This window comes from Buteo buteo, chromosome 7 (genome assembly GCF_964188355.1).
Source record: "Buteo buteo chromosome 7, bButBut1.hap1.1, whole genome shotgun sequence".
NCBI lineage: Eukaryota > Metazoa > Chordata > Aves > Accipitriformes > Accipitridae > Buteo > Buteo buteo.
In genome coordinates, this window is record NC_134177.1 from 7,923,463 (window position 1) to 7,944,289 (window position 20,827).

The window sequence follows — 20,827 nt, forward strand, 5'->3', positions numbered from 1 at the left end:
AATGGACCTTTGCCACCTTACTTGTTAAAAATATGCAACTTGGAAGAGTGGTATAAAAATGAAGGTACGTGTATCTACGTGGTTTTTGGGGGTTTTTTTCCACCTTGAATCTTGTTTGTGTTACCACTGCATCTTCCAAGGACTCTGTATTATAGTAGGTAATTGAGAGGACAGTGGCATCTAATTAAATCTGCAGTATGCAAAGTCTTATTTTTCAACTCAAGCAATCTGTTTCAGAAATAAAAAGAAGTTATGTCAGTGAGGTCTTCCAACATTTTAAATGTTGCTTTCCCCTTACTTGATAATTTTACATACTGCCAATTAGTAAAATGAGATGGGTGTTCCTTTCAGAGCGTCATGATTTTAATTGGAACTTCAGTAGAAAAGAGTAATTAATAACTTGTAGCCTGTCCCGCTAGTAGCTGTGCCTCAGATTAATGAACCATGTCTTTTGCACGTTGCACTACAAATTGAAAAATGCAATAGTTAAAACTGGTTACTGTTGTTTGTGTAATTAATGCTGATCGTTGCACTGAAGTGTAATGACAATGGGAGATACAGCTTCTACAATTTTTTATGAATATATTTGATTTTAAACAGAGAGTAATACATAATAGGTACATGTATGTATTTTTCATATTTCTTTGAGATACTTTCTTTCTTCCTCTGAAATATTATTTTGTGTATCGTATTGTTTGTTTTACTAATTAGTTTTTCTTCTTTAAATGTTTTTTGTTTCAATGTTCCATATGTATTATGACCTTGATTATAAAATTCTGCATGCGTTTGTGTGCATTACCTAGAAGCGGCAGAGAAAAGGGGATGATGATTTTATACAGGCAATCAACATATAAGCGGGAATATCCATTAAGTTTTTATTTTATGAAAGTGTTATGTCCAGGTTTTACTGTGTTAGCACCTGAATGGACTTGTAATAAACAGTGCAACTGTGTATTTGGCTTTAGGAAGAGGAAGTAGAAAGGCCTTAAAAAACGTGCGAGTAGTTTCAACGAACAGCCTAATACTATTTATTAATGTAAGTATCTATGTACAGGAGTGAGGATACAGCCAAGATACACATTTTCAGTAATGTGAAGTACATGCACGTGAATGTCTTCTGAAGATGAGAACTACATTTTGAGGCACTTCTCGCTTGAGACAGCATTGTGTGCTAAAGGTCTTTTTGAAATGTAGACTTTTAAATTATACTAGCATAGTATTGAAAATACATAACGAGGTAAAAGAGAAGTCTTAAATACTGTTGTGCAGCTAGTTTATATTATTTTATTTACTGATACATGTTAACCTTTATGTGAAGATTGAAAGTCTGAAGGCTTATGTAATATAGTTGAAAACAGAATTAGATCTAATAAGTGTCACTGGATTTGTATTGAACCTATTATTGAGAGGTAAAATGTAACAGAAGGGAACCTGTAGTAAAATGAAGATATTTGGTTCATTTTTTTCCAGCACTAGAGTTTGATTTATCACATGCTGAAACCCTCCAGTTTATGTATATACAAATGGTGAAATGCAGTAGAAAGTTGCTGTATTTTAAATCAACTTTTCCAGACACAGTGTTAGTGCTACTTGTTTTGAGTAAGGGTAGAACCTTCCATGATAACAAAGTCACTTATCATATAGAATTGTAAGACAATATCTCCTGTACTGAACTGTGTTATCTTACATAATGTATCATTCAATAAGAGAACAGGTTGTTCCATGGGTTAGTGAACAGGTTTTCACAGCTTTGTTTCTCGATGTTGGGGTTTCTGGTGTCCAATTTGTGGTCCAAGTTTCTGTATTCTTTTCCATCTGTCACTCACTCTCTTGTGATTTCTTACATGGTTTTTTCCCCCCTTCCATAAAGGGGTAAGCTGTCTGAATTTTATTAATGCCTTCTCAGTGTGGTACGTTAGTAGGATCTACCTCTTGTCTACTCAATATCTCATTTTCATTAAACTTGCAGGAATACACTGAGATATTTCCTCCTGTGAAATAAGTCTTCTATGCCAGCTCATCAGTGGTTCAATCATTACTGTGGATCAAGACGCATAAAAGGACAAGCATAGAAAGCAGACTAAAGAAGCCTTGCAGAGGCAATATTTATCAGTAATGGGGCTGGTATTATACCTTATAAAGCATAGCCGTTACAACTTTAGAGGAGGGATAAAGGGGAGAGAGAAGAGATGACCTTCACCAGGAAAGAGAGAGGAAGACAAACTGCAATGCTGATATTGTAGCTGTCTGCACATATAACACCAGGAGGTTTCACAAAGATGGAGAACTGTTTAGACAGTGTCACAGCAAGGTTCTAGGGAAGTTTGGCCATATTTTGGCACGACTTCCAAATATAGAGGGAAAAACTTCTAATAATGAGAAGCTGTTTTAATATGTAATTGGTAGGTTGATATAATCCACAGTTACCTGTGTCATCTTTTTTTTTTTTCCTAATGTGTTCAAAATTGTCGTTAACCATCACTTCTAGGAATATACTTGTCGTGGTTTAACCCCAGCCAGCAACTAAGCACCACGCAGCTGCTCACTCACTCCCCCCCCACCCACCCAGTGGGATGGGGGAGAAAATCAGGAAAAGGAGTAAAACTCCTGGGTTGAGATAAGAACGGTTTAATAGAACAGAAAAGAAGAAACTAATAATGATAATGATAACACTAATAAAATGACAGCAATAGTAATAAAAGGATTGAAATGTACAAATGATGCACAGGGCAATTGCTCACCACCCGCCGACCGACACCCCGCCAGTCCCCGAGCGGCGAATCCCTGCCCCCCCTTCCCAGTTCCTAAAACTAGATGGGACGTCACATGGTATGGAATACACCGTTGGCCAGTTTGGGTCAGGTGCCCTGGCTGGGCATGAGAAGCTGAAAAATCCTTGACTATAGTCTAAACACTACTGAGCAACAACTGAAAACATCAGTGTGTTATCAACATTCTTCACATACTGAACTCAAAACATAGCACTGTACCAGCTACTAGGAAGACAGTTAATTCTATCCCAGCTGAAACCAGGACAATACTACATTGTGATGCACCTCACCAGTTGATCATGCATTACTACTTTATAAATAATTTGTAAACACAACTATTATGGCGAATCAACTAAAGCGAGAGAAAAGATTCCGTGCTCATTTAATTGTCTTTAAGTCATTAGGGTCTTGCTGGATCAGAGAAGATAGGGTGTTCGGATGCATTGAGATAATAGTTTAGGAAGCCCTTTCTCAGCTGTCTCTGCACTTGCTGTAATCCAGATTAGACCAAAGTGTGATGTGCTTTTCTGCTCTCTGCCCAGAAAATAACAGCTGAAACTCAACCCTGCCTGTGGCTCCCATGAACAGAACATCGGAGTAGTGCTGATGCAGTCAGGCTTTATTTTCAGCTGGAAAGTGAGAGTACTACTTAAACAGCTACATGCCTCAATGTGCATATTTTTAATATTTCTGGGGCTCTGTGGCTAGCAGGTAACCAGTCCAATGTACTTTCTGGACAAGACAGAAGCCTGATTACCTCAATGTTCTTGTGCTTTTTGATGCTTGGGGGTGCAAGGTTAGTCTCAGCTGGGAAGAGGAGAGCAGGGGAAGTGATCTTCAGTGAGGTGGACTTTGCTCTCAGCTGAAACATAACAAATACAGCTTGAAGCCAGTGCCTGCTGCATTGCTTCCCTGTTTATAACCAGTCATTTAAGGACAGCTCTTATGCATTACACTGGAGTTTCATACAGAGAGGCTGTAGTTGCTTCTCTTTGGTAGGTTTGTTCCTGCATTCAGATCACTAACATAACCCCCTAATGAAGCACTCATTCAGACGCCTGCTAGCCTCAGGTGAGATAAAGCACATTAAAGTAATCTGTGAGAGGTAGTGGCCCCCTGCTTCTTGTTGCTTCTTTTTTCCAGCAAAGAGTTGTGCTCAACTTCCTTATTTTTTACTTAATACCTATCTGCCAGTAGGTTCGTGGCCAAAGGCCAACAGTAAAGCTTGGCTCAAATGTGGAGTACAGGCCTGTTCTCCGTTACTGGTGTGCCGATACAAAAGGCAACTGTTTCCTCTGCAACATTCAGAGATGGTGCGGTTGAAATGGAGAAGTAGCTTTGAGTTTTCCTGTTAGAGGAAAACAAAGTTCTTTAGACTATTGCTATCTGCCTGTATAAAGAATTGGTTTTGTTTACTCTTCCAGGTCAGTTATGTTGCTCTCCTGTCCAGAAACTTCAATGTGTTATTAGGGTGCCCTCTTAATGTATCTAAAGCTGTTGATGTTGTAGCTATTGCACTTTACGTTCAAGCAATACCTTATTATATAAGAATGTCCCTGAGTAAAATAAAGGCTTCCAAAATCAGTAGTCACTACTTAAAATAAAGATGTGTCTTTTCACTGCTTCAGCCACATCATCTTTAAAAGGCAATTTAATGGTGCCTTATGTTGTGTAGAGTTTACAAGGCTAATCTGTCCCCAGTTGCACAACAGAGCCTTTGATAAAGCAGCAAGTGTCTCATACTAGATTAAACTGAGTCTAGAATGTTTTATGGGGCAGTTAAATATACTGGATTGAGAGAGTTACTGTTTTTTAAGTGACTCTAAAAACTGAGGATTTAAGCAGCCATAAACGATGAAAGGGTTAACAGTGGACACCAGCATCTCTTTTCTTGTCAAGGGTTCTGCTGTTTCCATTTTATTCTGAGATGTTTGTGGCTTTGGGAGAGGGAGGAGGCATACACCCAAAACCATAAGGAGCAGATTCTGCTGTTGGTTGGTGCTACGATCCAAGATAATCCATTGATTTGAATAGATGTGTACCAGTTTACCTGAAGGACTTAAATCTACCATTTTTAGCCATGTAAAAAAATACTCAGTACCTTCCTCAGATTCTTTGTGCTAGGGCACTTTATGGCTGTTACGGTATTGACTTCTTTAAGATGAAAATGGAAGCAACAGTACTTATTGTTGACACACTTGTGATGTCACTGTTGGAAAGTTAAAAAGCAGCATTTATAGGTGAAACCTGAAAGCTGTTTTATAATTTCACATGTACAACACAACTCTTCACTAGAGATTGTAGCCATGGCAGCAGTGGTTGCTGCGCTTTGTGAATAACAACCGTGTAGTTACCTTCTCTCAGTGAAACAGAGGAATTTAATAGTGATTTGTTAAGTACAAAGTTTTTAAAACTCTCTTCAAAAAAAAGACTGCATCTGTGTTTCCTATCTTCTATGCTATTAAATAAGACTAGAGGTGAATAAAAACATACTGGTTATGGATGCAGGAAAAGACAAGACAATTGTTATTTTAAATCCTGGCTGTTACATAATTCAGCTATGATGCGCCCTGCTTCTTGTATAGTGTCTCCACCCCTTTTATTGTGCAATCAAATCCTGGCTGAATATCTGAATATGAACTTGAAATGGAAACAGAACATTGCAATAATAAATCAACCTACCATTTTGGAAATTTTTGGAAATTTTTATTCTTGCATTACGTTTAAGGTCTGTAATACATTTTTAACCTTTTACATTTCTAAGCATCTGTGCTAGTCACGTTCTCACTCTGCACACTCATATTCATCTGAATAGAGTTTTCTCAAAGAGACTATCCTTTTTCATCTCGGGGTTGCTTGAATAAGATATGTAAAATTACACAAGTGATTCACAGGTTCACTAGCATCTGTTTATCTGAATTCAGATTATAGTGTCAAAATCTCAGCAAATCACAATAGTAGGCTGCTATTTTATACATTTTTTCCATCTTAACTTTCAGGAAAAGCAGAACTAAACATCAGATGCTTTTGAGGCTTAAACTGAATGCCATATATTGATGTAATTTACATACTTGTAATGCCATAAAGAGCTATGCATAAACATTCCTTAAAACCAACAGCTAGGAGTTAAACTGAATATGTACATATATACACACAGAAAAAAAATGAACGGTCTGAAAGACAGAAGGAGAAGGACAATGGAACTGAGAAATGGAGGTATAGTAACAAGTTCTTGGGTTCCTAAAGAATGAGAGTTGTGCAGTCCAGAAACAACATATACTTGCAGTCATTCCTCAGACCATTTGGAAAGTCATCAGTAGAGCATAGTGAATAGTAAGGTAAATCTTAAATACCAGATTTACTTCTGTCTGAAAATATTAATATAGTTTTGTGTCATTGTTGTAGTCTTCAGTCAATTCCAAATATACAGAGCATTACACAGAAAGGTCATCTCATTTCATAGGAGTATTTGCCATGTTACAATTTGATTTCATCTGATTCAGAATAAAATCTGCTTATTTTTCAGTTCTCTATGAAAGGGAAAACCTGAGGTTTTTCAGTCAAAATTGATCTATAGACTGCTGCAAGTTGTGGTGCTTGGATGCTTTCGTCCTTGACTTTGGGGAAGTTTGCCTGATTTGCTGCCCCAGATCTACAGATTTTTGGAAAGGCTAATTACCATTACCAACTCAAGCTGTGATGTTCTAATGAGACAGAATAAAAGCTGTCTGTTTGACAGGAGGCAGACTCCATGGTTTGGGCAAGCTAGACTGCTGCTTTTTTTTTTTTTTTTTTTTTTTAAATCTGTAAACTCCTTTTGTTTTCTCTCTTAACTGAAGAGTTAACTATTTCCAGAAATCCCGTTCCAGACCGATGCCAGTGTATGCAAACATCTAGTACATGCTATACACACTTAAGCATGTCCTTGAAGAGGTAAACTAAGCAGGAGTGTCATACTGCTAATAATAGGGAAAATATGGAAGATCTACTGAAGATATTTTAATGAGATTAGTTTCAAAACTAAAGGCATTTTCAGGATGGTATTTATACCACATGAAAATATGTTAGGCTTGTAAATCTAGCAAGTGTCCAATGAGTAGGGAGAAAGGTGGTTCCACTTGTATCTCTTTAGGTATGTTACTGAATCATGGCCAGTACCTCATCTGAATATCATCTCCAACCCACCAGCCTTATCTGACTGTCACAATAGAAGAGGTGAAGATGAAACAGTTGCAAATCTCAGATGCAACTGTAGTGAGTGTTAGCACTGTGTTTCCTCAACATGCTACATATAATTTAAAAGTAAGAATTCTTTTGTTGTTAGGCCTTAAAAGTAGCTTTTGACCTGAATTGGGAAACATGACTTTGAATTATTTTTGTGGGGTTTTGATTTTGTCTTTTCAAAGAATAGCTGCTGGCTTTATATTACAAGGCGTTTGGAACTTCACCTGTCTTTATTTGGTTTGTACAGAGCATAGGTTGGTGAGAGCCTGATGCATGATAAAGCCTCTATCTCAACAGTTATTAAAATAAATAATAATGTGTTCGGCCATCATTTTTGTTAATAGCCACCTATGTTGTTTTTTTATCCTCAGCTTTCTCTGTTAGAAGATGCAGGGTTTGGTGGTGTTCTTCTTTACGTTGATCCTTGTGACTTACCAAAGACTACAGATCTTGCTGATAAAGCCTTTATGGTTTCCTTGAACAGTGGAGGAGATCCGTCAACACCTGGTTATGCCAGTATTGGTAAGTACTGTTCAAGGCATATTCAATTAATGGACGTTTTAATTCTTTGTAGATCATAAGTATGGGAGTTAAAACACTAAACCAAATCCTGCCTGAAATAGAAACTGAGTAAAGGAATACTGTGTAATGCAGCATGGCTCAAAGGATGGAATTCAATCTCGAAAGTGCTTTACTCTAAACTCTTGGCACAAAGTCTGTACTCTATATAATTTGCTTTGTTGCTTTTTGTATATGTGTATTCACACACTGAACCATTATTCCTGCCTGCTTATTCATATCCCGTTAAAAAAAAGAGAAGCTGTGAAGCTAATCCAGTGGTTTCTGAGCAGGCTCCATGGGATCTGTCCCCACTGAAAGAAGTATTCTTCCCTTCATTCCATCTTCCATCTTCATGGTGTTGGTATTGGAAACTTCTGGTCAATAGCAATGTAATCAGAAGTTTATATTTGAAAAGATTTAAGACAAATTAATGTTTATAGTATCTTTGTGCAATTACACTTGAATAGGGTGTGTTCATTTAGCCTTGTCTCACTTCCGCCTGCATAGACTTGGTTATCAATTAGACTTTTCGAAATACATGTATTGTTGAAGTATGGGAAATAAAGAATTGATTTTAAGGAACTACGCAGTCTTTTATAAGTTTAAGGGTGGTTTTTTTTGAAAGCAATGCTAGCAATAAATAGAAGTGGCAGCATATTTGACTTGTATGTACTCCTTAAATTTCCATTCTAGCAGTTCAGTGAATGTGTGTTCTGCTTCTCTGCTGCCTTTTCAGCTTTACAACCTTTTTTACTATCTAACTATTTGGAAATGTATTAAGCAGCAGTCTATGAGTTTGTGACATGGCTTCATCAAGAATATTTGGTCTGGTTACTAGCTCAGACATCTAAAGTCTGACTTGAATTGGCGCTAAATCAACTGAGGCAACGCTGAGATACTTCATGACTAGAATGGCAGAAAATAGAAATGTTTGCCTGGTTGTCAAAAAAGGGTGTTAGCTGTTCACAGCATGAATGCCTTGACAGCTCAGTGGGAAAGAAATTGCACATTTTCTCAGTGTCTCAGTGTACCTGACCCAGTGTTCTTAAAAGTGCCCTGAGAGCTACAGAGGTAAATATAACACTCTTTAAGCTTTATTCTTGCTCATTTCATGGAGCTATTCAAAAAACAGTTTGTCGCTTATCTGTCTGGCTGACTCCTTAATGTTTTATTTACCCTACATGAAAAGTAAAGCTAATTAAAACAGATACACCAACATGAAGATGCCACTTCAGTGTCTAAACCTCACGCGTTGGTTTTCTGTCAGTAAATGATCTCGTTGGCAGTGTGCATTCCAATCTCCAGTTTGAGAGAAAGAAGCGTAATTATATGGAAAATGGTGATGTAACTACATGGATGGTTTGTAGTAGAACCCTTAGTATGGCTTGCCTGTAGTTTTAAATCTCCGTGCAACACTCATAAGCAGGAATAGGCTATCGTGTTCCTAAAATCATTTATATTTTGATCATTGAAAGCAATGATGAGCTGGAAGGAGCTCAAAGGAACACTTGAGGAAACTCTTTTATGGTTCTGTCACTGGAAGGTAGATCAGATGGAAGTAATTTCTGTGTTTCTGATGATGATTTTCTTCTTTGGAGACTATGAATCAGTTTGGTAACTTATGCCTGCGACAAATACATACGTCTGGAGCGCAGACTTTTTCCTGAGGGATGCGCTTGCATATAAGGTAGTTAAACTGACTACATGTAGAATAAAAGTCCCAGATACCCAGGGTTGCCTCTTATCACTTTGATTCACAGAGTATAACATGCACTACGAGAGATTTTATTGGAAGCTCCTGCTTAAGTTATTGGCTTATCTTTGATACCATCTGCACTTCACACATTGCCAAAAGAACTGTTACTATTGCAATCTCAGGGACTGCTCCTACCACCGTTCTCCCTTTTACTAGGAAATTCCTAGTAAGATGAGTGATCCAAAGTTAATCTTATACTAGGTGAATAAAAGGTAGGAAACTTGTATTTTCATGCCACTGCCTATGTTTCTCACATTCTTTTAGTCTGAAAACAAATTTCTCTGTGATGTCAGAGTATTGGACTGCTCCAGGTTTTTTCCTAGGGAAAAAATCTTCAGGAGATACCACCATTTACAGATCTCTTCTCAAAATTGACAACATTTTCAAATGGGGTTTATGTTAATGCTTCAGAGAGAACTTTGGAGTTCTCGTGAGGTTTTACCTCAAATTTTCTGTTTCATGAAGATTAAATGCTGTGCTTCTGCATATGAATTATTTTAGAATGTACAGAAATAGCTTGAGGATGGGTGTGAGATGCCTCCTACCTATGAGTGGAATGATTATTTTGATCTCTGTTTAATAAAGGGAAAGAAGTAATGATGTGGAAAGGGAAGTGAACAGCACTTATGTAAAAGTTTCTGCAGCTTTGTTTGATAATTTAATTCTTCTGTTCCTAAGACTCTCTTAATCCTATGTCATATGAGTCCTGAAACAATCATATGAGCCTCTGTGAGCATCAGTTCTGCGTTCTTGGTTCTGATTGCCAAAGACTAGTATCGTCCATTTTTAGAAATCTTTCTTCTCTCTTCCTACTTTTGAAATGAAACAGATCCAGTGGGTGGGACTCAATGAGTTAAACATATGGGATTAAGAAGCTTGAGAGGGAGATAAGAGACTTATGTGGCAAAAATTATCCTGAAAATAAAGTTTAGAATAATAGCATAAAACTTGAGTGACTTCCCCCATCTACTTTTTTTTCCATTTTGACTTTTTGAACTCTGCAATTCCTTTCACCTACCTTTGTACAGCAGACACATATTAGATTTCTCCATTGCTAGACTTCAGAGCCATTTTAAATCAAATTTGTTTTCACACAGGAAATGGCTCAGTAAACAAAAATATGGATAGAACCTATTTGTCAATCCCAGTATGTAAATAGAAAAGTGGCATTGTGATAAGCATTAAGAACCCTGCCACCGAGATAAGGTACCTCATAATAGAATTCCTATCTGTGCAGTGGTGGAATAGAAATTATTTCATGAAGAATTCAGACAGCATCATAGAAAATACTGTATGCTTAAAAATGCTGAAATATAACAGCTGTAAAATATAATCTTATGCTATCAGCTGGAGTTTCAAGTGTAATGTTGTTTTAGAGAATTGTTATGCAGAGGTTATAACAGTAAGGCAAAGCGGTATATTTGGAAGTCGTCCATGCTTCAGGTCATTGTTAACAGCTAGTCATGTGAGCCATATTACAGAGATTGGGTGAAAAATCAGTAACACGGGGGAAATGCGCAGTGTCCCTAGAATTGTGAATAGTGAACATTATTCAGGCAGAGGAATTGACATGAGCATTCCTCAAACATTGCTAATAGGATTTGATTTCAGAGGAAGGGACAAGGAAGACAAGGAGTTGGTGAGGTGTTGATTTGCTGCAGGCCACAGCCGAGCACATCAGTGAGGTTGGTGGTGCCTCTGAAAGAATTTTAGAAAGGACAAGAACGCTGGGCAGGCAGGGGAGTGAAACTGAGCCTGGAAGAAAGCAGGGTGAAGGTGCTGTTTTAATCTTTTGGGGTTTGTTTCTCACTATCTAAATCTGGTTTAATTGACAATAGTTGACACTGTTTTGCCCATGATGGTAATTGATAAGTGTTTTCCCTGTCTTTATCTTGACCAATGAGCTTTTCCATCTTATTTTCTCTCCCTATCCTGTTCAGTAGGGGGAGTGAGAGCGTGGCTTGAGTAGGTCTCTGAAAGCTGGCCAAGGTTAATCCACTACATTGGGTTCCCCATGTTTTGATAACTTAAAGCAAAAGTTAAAGAACACCAAATATGCATCATAAAAAGCCCATGGCTTTTACCTCCTTAGTCATGTGTCATTCTTTAATTGAGCTTAGCCAGTTTAGCCAGTTCTTCTTCTGTGAACACAAGGAACTACTGCTACTACTTGGAATATGGCTAAATATGTATATGCTGGGATGGAAATGTATGCCTACTTTATTTTTAGTCAGCCCTGTGATTCTGTATGTTTATGTGCTTCCTGCCTCATATCTGAGTTTGTCCTTACTGTCCTTTACTGCACGATATTTTAGTCCTATGAAGCAACCAGCTGAGCAGAAGTTAACTAGAAAATAGAATGTTGTGTAACAGTTTTAACCATGCATATGCAACATATGTTCTGAAATGTTTTGTTATAAATCATCATGACTTTTTACAAGATGTCCTGAGCTCAGGTTTGTCTGTTCTGTTAAAGAACAAAACACAGTTACAAGGATAGTTTTTTCTATGCTTGCCTTGGCAGCTGTGGAAATGATCCTGGGAATTTTTTTTTTTCTCCAAAATTTGTGTTTACTTTCTGCTAATAGCATCAGATAAATGAAATGCAAAGATAACTTGGTGTAAAATTATTGTCTACATTCAGGCTGATGGGTTTTTTGTTTTCTTTTCTTTTCCTTAAGGGCAGACTGAAGCTGGGGAGAAAGAAAAGCTTACAGTGCCATGTTTTAATTTAGGGGTGTGTGTATATATGTTTACATATACTCTTGATCTTTTTTTTTTTTTACTTATGACATAATTTTAGTAGTTGCCATAAACAACCCCCCACATGCACCTTATCATTACCAACTGCACCGCTGTATCTGATATACTGTGTTATTTTCTGTATGAAAAAAAATCTATGCTAATGCAATAGAGAGGTAAATCTTTGGAAAATACTGGCTTTGGAATAGTGACCACAGTAAGTAATAATTTCAGCAGTTTTTCAATAACACTAAGGGTTCAAAAGGTATCTGAATCCATAATCTGCCTCTTCAGATTTCGCAGGATACAATGAAGCAACTAAATTTGTATTTAAGTACCAAATTACATGCTCTGAGTTTTTTGGGTTTTGTGGTTTTTAGGTTTTCCTCCTGTCTGGTGTTGCATGTATTTAAAACTGAGAAAATCAGTTGGACATCAAGGTATTTTAGGCTTACAAGTTTGAGCGTATCGATCTCTGTGTTGTATATAAGATATCATTTTATCTTCTATTAAGCTGCCTATAATTTTATTTTGGAGAAAACAAATTTGAATTGAAAATGCAGTGTTTTTATCAATTAGAGTATTAGAAGAGGAGGGGAGAAATTACTACCAATGGTACTACAATAGCTTGCTAGCAACACTTGTATCATTTGGCTCTTGCAAATGCCATACTGAACCATGTGGTCAAAACTTCTCAATTTCAAACAGTAAATTACCAAAAAAAAGTGAATTTAAAAGAGTAGTGGAATGTACAAGTGGTAAACACCAAATTATTTGAAAAACAAATCGCTTCCTATGCTGCAGAGTTAGTTCAGTGGAAAACATATTGCCTAACCTGACACCTTAGAAGTTGGAGGGGACTCCTCAGTATTTTTGACATTTCAGACAGTTTCAAACTACTAAACAGGCTTGAGTCCCTACAGAACATTTTCCAGTGAAGCCACTTTGTCTCTCATCCAGCAAAAATAGCATTTTAAATGGTGTCCAGATTAAATTTTTGAAGCTACTCAACTCACAAGTGAGTTTAGCATATTTAAATTTTTTGTGCAATCATAATTGAAAATATTTCTGCCATAGCTTTACTGACATGATATTTCAGCTCAACGTAATTTGTGTGAGTGAGCTAATTTGTTATGTGCTAATTTACACGAAACAGCAATCATCACTGTATGACAGTAAGTCTAGCTGGTATATGGGAATCTGCTACTACAAAAGCATGGGTGCCTGCAGAGTCCAGCTGAAATCATTTGTCCTTGCGTGGGCTGAGAATCCAGGACAGGAGGCTGCTTTTATAGCATCAGGAAGTTTTGTGAGGACTCTGTTGCACGTTTGCTCACATAGCAGTATATAATGATCCATTTAAAGAACCAGCTAAGCTCCGAACTGACTGTCAGCTAGAGGCCAATTTTATGGACCACTTGCTCTGTTGCCAGTCATTTGCTCCTGAACGCCCTTCTCTGCGCATTACTGTGGTTTCTTCTAATCTGTATCTTTCACAGCCTTTTCCAGTGGCTTCTTTGTGTTTCAGGTGGGGGTTGTTGCCTTTCAGAAACCAGTTAAGCTAATGTTACTTGAGATTTTTTCATCCAGCAGTGTCTAGCATATAGGCAGGAAAGTTGAGCAGTATTTGTACATGAAATCTGAGTTTATAGCAAAAACATGCATAGAAAAAGCAAACCCATACGGTCACTTTCAGGTTTCTGCTAACTGCAGCCTTGTAAACAAATTTCTTTGTTCACTGCAACTGAAACACTTGCTTAGACCGATATCAAACTGGTGATTACACCTCTTCATTGCAAGCAAGCAACAGCGGTATTGCTGGTGTTTGGGGATCCAGAAAGGGTTTAGAACAGTGGGTGGTTACCTTTTGAGGGGACTTCTTTCTGAAGGCTCCAAAACTCTGGTTATAGTATTACTGTAAAACAACCTCAGTGTCATAGGCCTATTTTTCCTGTGTTTCTGATAGTTGAGTCTAATTATCACCATCTTTCATTTCAGGTGATACACATTGTTAAAAATGATACTTGTCAAAATTTAAAAGATTCTCTCTTAATATGACTGTTTAGGCAGCTTAGATTTAACACTGGCTGTTAATTTTTCAATGAAGAATTAAATTCATTTAAAAGAAATGCTGGCAGGCAGAGTATGTTTGTGAATTTAGGCTGACTTTAGTGTTTAGTTTTATACCCAGAAAGGGGATTTTAAAAAGTCATTAATATCATTTTTAAATTTTAAAAAATTGAACTTTTCCCTTGTATTTAAAAGTTGATGGAATATAGGGAACAGGAAAAAGGCTTAAGTGATTGAACATTTTGAACATAATGGGCCCAATTCACTATTAGTTGTGCCGTTTTCTTAATTTATTTTGTATATCCAAAGCAAATACCTGTTTTGGAGATGACTGTGTTTTACTCGAGCGTACTGCTAAGATGACACCTCAGAGTAAAAGGCAGGCATTTCTAGTAGGTGGTACTTGTTATTAATGCTGCTTCAATTGCCAGAAATACAGCTGTCTCAAAGTACAAATTCTGGTCAGATTCAACCAAAAATTTTGGCCATGTAGAAGCTAAAGGGAAAAATAACAGAACCAGAATGATTTTAAAGCAGTTTAGGTACCCCTCACAGGAAGATAAAGCAGATAGTAGCTATATACGTATAACTAAAGGAATTGTATTTGCTAATGACACTTGGTTAACTTTCCCATATATTTGTGTGTGTGTGTGTGTGTAATACAATGGTATTTTATCCTCTTAGAACTCCTGTGCACAAGTTGGGATACTACAATGTAACTGTTACATATTGCAGAGTTAACACCTGCAAGTGCACCTGCATAGTATCAAGAGCACCATAAAGTCAGCTGGCTGATTGTTTAAGCAATTAAAGATGTAATTGGTTTTATAATTGAATTTTTTCTAGTGCAGTTCGAATACTGCAAGCCAGAATAAACCAAACCATCTTTAATTCGACTTGATCTCTGTTCCAGCCCACTGCTTACCGTATTCAGCAGCTGCATAAAAAAGATAATAGTACCTCTTCCTACTTTCAGACAGGTAGAAACTCCCCCAGAAGAAAACCTAATCATCTTAAAATGGAGATGTGGAAAATACTTTTTTGTTACATAAATGTGTACTATCATATTATATAGTACTGTTCTGCAGAACACTAAAAGATGTAAGTAATTCATCACAGTTTGGGTTTGGCCAATTTCAGAAACATTTTGCTTGTACTTTTCAGAGTTTTTTTCCAACTTGCACTGTTTTCCTTCCCTTCAGAGACAGAAGAATGCTCTACCTAGGGGGACTGAGAAGGCGGGCGGGGGGGGGGGGGGGGGCGGGGAAGAGAGAGGAGAAGCTGTTGGGATGGTTTAGTTGCTTGGCTAAGGAGCACATGAGTGGTGAAGGAAGCTTATGAGACAACAGGGTAAACGTTATGAGTACATCACGTGGTCAAAACCATCTAAACGTATTGGAGGTGTGATTTCAGTGACAGTGCACGTTCTTTCAGAGCATGGTGTATCATGGAGTGTCTGGGATGACTCTGATACTGATGTCAGTGAAGTGGTCACAGCCCTTAGCACAGGAGAAAAGAATTGCAGAATAGGTGAGCTTGGAAGGGACACGTGGAGATTGTTCAAGGACAAGCCGCCAGCTCAAAGCAGAGTCAACTAGAGCAGCTTGCCCAGGACATTGCCCAGTTGGCTTTCAAGCATCAAGAAGTACACTCCGAAACCTTTCTAGGCCACCGCTTCCAGTGCTTGACCATCCTCACCCTAAAATAGCTTTCCTTATGCTTCAGGGGAATTCCCTGTATTTCAGTTTCCTCCTCCATCCCCTGAATACCACTCGAGGAGAAACTGCCTCCAGCTTCTTCTACACTCCCACCGAGTGTTTATACACATTGGTAAGATCTCCACAAGTCTCCTCTGCTCAAGAATAAACAATCCCACGTCTCTCGGCCTCTTCTCGTATGTCAGATGCTCCAATCCCTTAGTCACCTTCATGGCCCTTGCTGCACTCGCTCCGCGATGTCTGCGTCTTTTCTGTACGGGGGGCCCAGAACTGGGCCCAGCACTCCAGCTGTCATTTCACCAGTGCTGAGTGGAAGGGAAGAATCTCCTCCCTTTACTCGCTGACAGTGCTATTCCTAATGCAGCCCAGGATGCTGCTGGCCACCTTTGCTGCCAGGGCACGTTGCTGGCTCATGCTCAACTTGGTGTCCACCAGGATCTGCAGGTTCTTTTCTGCCAAGCTGCGTTCCAGTCAATCATCCCCCAATGGGTACTGGTGCGTAGGATTGTTCCTCCCCTGTACAGGACGCTGCCTTTCCCTTTGTTGAACTTCATGAGATTCTGGCAGCCCATTCCTCCAGGTTGTTGAGATCCCTGTGAATGGTAGCACAGCAATCTGGTCTATCAGCCACTCTTCACAGTTTTGTATCTTCTTCTAACTTGTCAGTCATCTCATTGTAGAGGGCTATCAGGCTGCTCAAACATGATTTCCCATTTGTAAATCTATTCATACCACTCCCAATGACCTTCTTGTCCTTCATATTTTTTGAAATTATTTCCAAGATTATTTGCTCCATCACCTTCCCAGGGACTAATGTATGGCTGGCTGATCCCAGGCTCTCCTTCTTGAAGGTGATAGATAGGAGTGATATTTGCTTTCGTCATGTCCTCGTGAACTTCTTCCCATCACCATGAACTTTCTAAGATTTTTATGGCCTCACAATGACATCCGTGAGCTCCCCCATCACTTCAGGGTTCCCAGCCCACCAGAGCTTGCCCTGACGGGTGAATTTACATCTTCTTCTAACTAGTGCTGTCTTACGCTATTTGTTCCCTCTGTCATGCTTCTCAGTACCACAAGCTACACTTGTTACTGTAGTTTGGATGCTGAAGGGTAGTGGTAGATGAGGTTTCTTGGGTATGGCAGAATGTGTCCTTACAAAATGCATTTGGAGCAGGGAAGAAGCGAGGCATCATGTCCAGTGGTGTTCCATGGATAAGAGGAGCTTCGTCTGCCTGATTAACCTCCACTGGATGGTCTTTAGGTGTGATGTTATGAACCACTGTAGACATATTGCCTACGTACACTCAGTATGACTCAACACAGTGACTCCTTTCTAGTAAGGGACATTAGATTCATGTACTGTTGCTGGTACAAAGTTGCAAGATTCCTTTCTGTAAGAGACTGCATCAGTTTCCATGCAAAGCTGTTCTCTCCTTTCCTCTACTAAAACAACTTGAAGTGCTCTGATGTTTGTTCTGTGAAAGCATGGAGCTTCATTTTCGGAAAGGGGTGGTACTGGAAAAAGTATTTGGGGGTAGAGATGGCCAAGGGCCAGCTGTACAATAAAAGAGAATGTCATAGATGTGGGAGAATTTCTGTAACAAGGAGGCAGTCACAGCTTGCAAAGCTTCTTTTTTCAGTGCTTTTGGAGTAGTCCTGTATGCAGTGATGCCAGTCAATATTTGCTGTGTGATGGGTACAATGCCAGAAAGAGAAACAATCAGTTTGTCGCCAGATGCTTTTGTTATCTGACATTTTTTTGATGTGCAAAACTAGGCTTTGAGAATGATTTGAATAAACCTTTGAAACTTTGATAACTGTTTCAATTTCAATTAGGACGAGTATATGCACAAAATATGTGTAACTTCCAATACCTCTTATATGCTGATTTTACATAGCTGACAGGTGGATCTATTGTGTTAGTGAAAAAAAAAAAAAAAAGTGAAGGCTCTTGGGTTATTTAAAACCTCGTTGAAGTCATAGGTCTTTTAGAACAGTGATATAATGATTTGCATATTTATTTAAAATATCGTGCTACAGGGACCACGCTTTACAAAATATGTAGTGAACAAATGCTTGTGCTGTCTACTTGGGAGGTAATTTTTTTTCTTATAGCAGATGTCAGCTAAAGCTGACACGTGGTGACAATCTATTCCTTTCTGGTATAATGCTTATAACAAGAGACTAATTTTAGAACAGCTGGCCTACTCATGTGTTAAAATGCCTAGGGTGTTTTTGGGTTTTTGTTGGGTTTTTTTCCTTCTTGCTTTCCAACCATCAGCAGTCTTTCAGCTAGTCCACTGTGTGATTTCTGCCAAGCCTAGTTTAATCCAGGACTGCAAGGGATTTTCAGCAATATTTTGCATACTCTGAGAGAACTGAACCACACATTGCCAAGCATTTAGCAGTTAAAACTTGCGCGGTAGTAATTTTTGCATAGTATAAAATCCATTTTGCCTTTCATAGTAGTAAATGAAGTGTAAAGGTGAGGTAAAACTGAGAATTAATTCCGTTGTCAGTTACCTTTGCTCCCTTTCAGAATCCCTGTATTAGATACGACTTTCTCTGGGCTGTGGTATTATGTGCTGCTAATCCATTGAAAAAATAGGTACATCACCTGTCGTGGACTACCTTGAGGAATGTTTTAAAAGTTCCCCAGAAAGAGAGAATATAGGCTTTGCGAAGATAGCGTGAGTGGAGTATTTCGTGATTTAAAATTAGGTGACTCAGGTGTATGAAGAGTTGTATAAAGGTTATATAGATAATTTCATAAAAGTATTTCTGGGGTTTTTTTGGTTTGTTTTTTTTTTTTTTTTTTTTTTTTAAAGGGGGTGGGGAGGAGGCGAGAAATTCAGTAATACCAAAAATCTAAGTATCAAATGACTACTACTGTGTTTGGTTAATTTTACTTTGTAGTCATATTAGGTTTGTAAGCCTTAGGTCCTTCAAAGCTCTTACCGCTTTTTTGATATTAGCATTCTATTTTTTAAGTGAAAGCATTACATTGTGAGCTTCAGGATACTGGAGGACACCTAGAAGTGCAGCTTGACTGCTGTCTAATAAAAAAAAAAAAAATCCCAATACAGAATGCAAATGAGGAAAACATCCATGGATTTTAAGTAGGTTCCATAACTGTTAGGTATTACTCATGCTTTTTACATAATTTATTTCATAGTACAACGTATCTAAGCATAGAAAAGAGGCATGCTTAAAACACTCAGGCAGGAGCAGTAGTCCTAAGCTGGTCAACAATGTTTTCTAGAAATTACAGCTTCAGTTTTGTGTTTTGAGTTTCTGGAAGTTTTGTCTTGTTAGATGAAACACATCTGTGTTTCTAGAGTCTGGATTTATCCTCTGATTTATACAATGGACCTGTAATTCTGAACTCTGAAGCCCTGATGTGGGAATAAATGCTTTAAGATAGGATTCAGTTACATCTCTCATTCGCTTTGTAAGATGAAAAGTTGAATTGCAAATCCTATAATAGATTTACAAATCCTAAAGCATGTGTAGAAATACTGCAAGAAATTTACAAATTGTAACACAAATCTTAATGAAGTATTTTTTAGCTATGCAAATCTATACTAATTTCTAAGTTAAAATCTCTGTGATCATAGCAGAGAGCACTCTTGAATTTTAATATCTGTTCTGGGTCAGGTTCTTTATGATTCGTTTCTGCAGGACTTTACATTTATTAAAATACTTTTCTTTGTCTCAGTTTCTCCTTCAACTTCATAGAATTAAAGAACCAAAAAAAACCAAAAAAAAACAAAACCACATTATCCTCTGAACAGAGAGAGGAGTTGCCATTCATAGAAGCTGTTACAAAAGCTGTTCCCTGATGGTTGTATTGAGCGCAAATGGGCAACTGAAACTTGCATAAAAGTACTGTGATTTAGTAAGATGTTTGTATCATAGTATGCACACCTCACTGTGGATCAGTTTTTGAAAAGGCATTTTAACATCTTGTCTCACCTTAAAATGAGAAAAATCCTAGCTTTATTTTTTTTTAGTGCCTTTTCTTTGGATTTACTGTGTTTTGAGTGTATGAGTACTGTGAATACTATATTTACTGTTTGGGGGGCCAGACACTGGAACGGTTTGCCCAGAGAGATTGTTGCCTAGAGAAGATATCCAAAATGCAGCTGGACGCGGTCCTGAGCAACTTGATTCAACTGACGCTGCTTTGGGCAGGGAGGTTGGACTGGGTGACTTCCAGAGTTCCTTTCCAATGTAAACTATTCTAAGATTCTGTGAGCAGGTAAAAAAAATTCAGAATAAATTCAGCCTGACAGCCAGTTTTTTGTTGACAATGATATTAAGGAAAAAAAATAATATAAGTGATCTAGGACAGGATGGCCCAAAAGAACCCGGGTACTGTGACACAAAGCCAGAAAGCCCCAGAGTATACCTTATAATGTTCTCCCTAATAGTCCAGCTGATAAGAGCTGGCTGTCTGTAACAATTTTGGAAAACACGTCTTTGTGATAGGAAGGGAAACAAAATACTGGGCTAAATATAAGAAATCAGGCCTGAAGAGTTTCTGCATAGTCTTTTCCTTTGCCATGTTTACATTCTGACCCAAAACATTAATCAACAAAATGAGATGTGGGAATAAAATATGATTTTGGCAGAAGTATAATATGTTTTTCCATTTTAACGAGAACTCAGCTTTTTTTGAATCATCTATTACGGAATTATTTTATTATTTGAATTGACTTATTATCAACTATGTCATACATTTCATTTCTTGGTCTTCACTCTTGATCAATAGTTTAATGGACTTCAATCTTTCTGAGGATAAAGAACAAGATGCTGTGTGTGTTGGTAGTATGTAGCCATTTAAATTGACCTTGATCTGGTGTTAAAATAGGGGAAAGCTTCTGTGACACCTATTGTAATTGGCACAAAGGAAGAAGTGACTGATTCAGCTGATTCAACAAGTCCATCTAATGCAATATCAACACAATGGAAAGTATTTA

At 38.0% G+C, this 20,827-nt stretch overlaps 1 protein-coding gene across 1 annotated transcript in view; it reads left to right on the top strand.

The window, feature by feature from the left end:
- NAALADL2 (N-acetylated alpha-linked acidic dipeptidase like 2) overlaps positions 1-20,827 on the top strand; it is a 644,640-nt gene that overhangs the window by 303,872 nt on the left and 319,941 nt on the right. Inside the window, exon 7 of the mRNA XM_075031410.1 lies at positions 7,367-7,517. Coding sequence (XP_074887511.1) covers positions 7,367-7,517 — 151 coding nt within the window. The remainder of the gene's footprint in view (positions 1-7,366; positions 7,518-20,827) is intronic.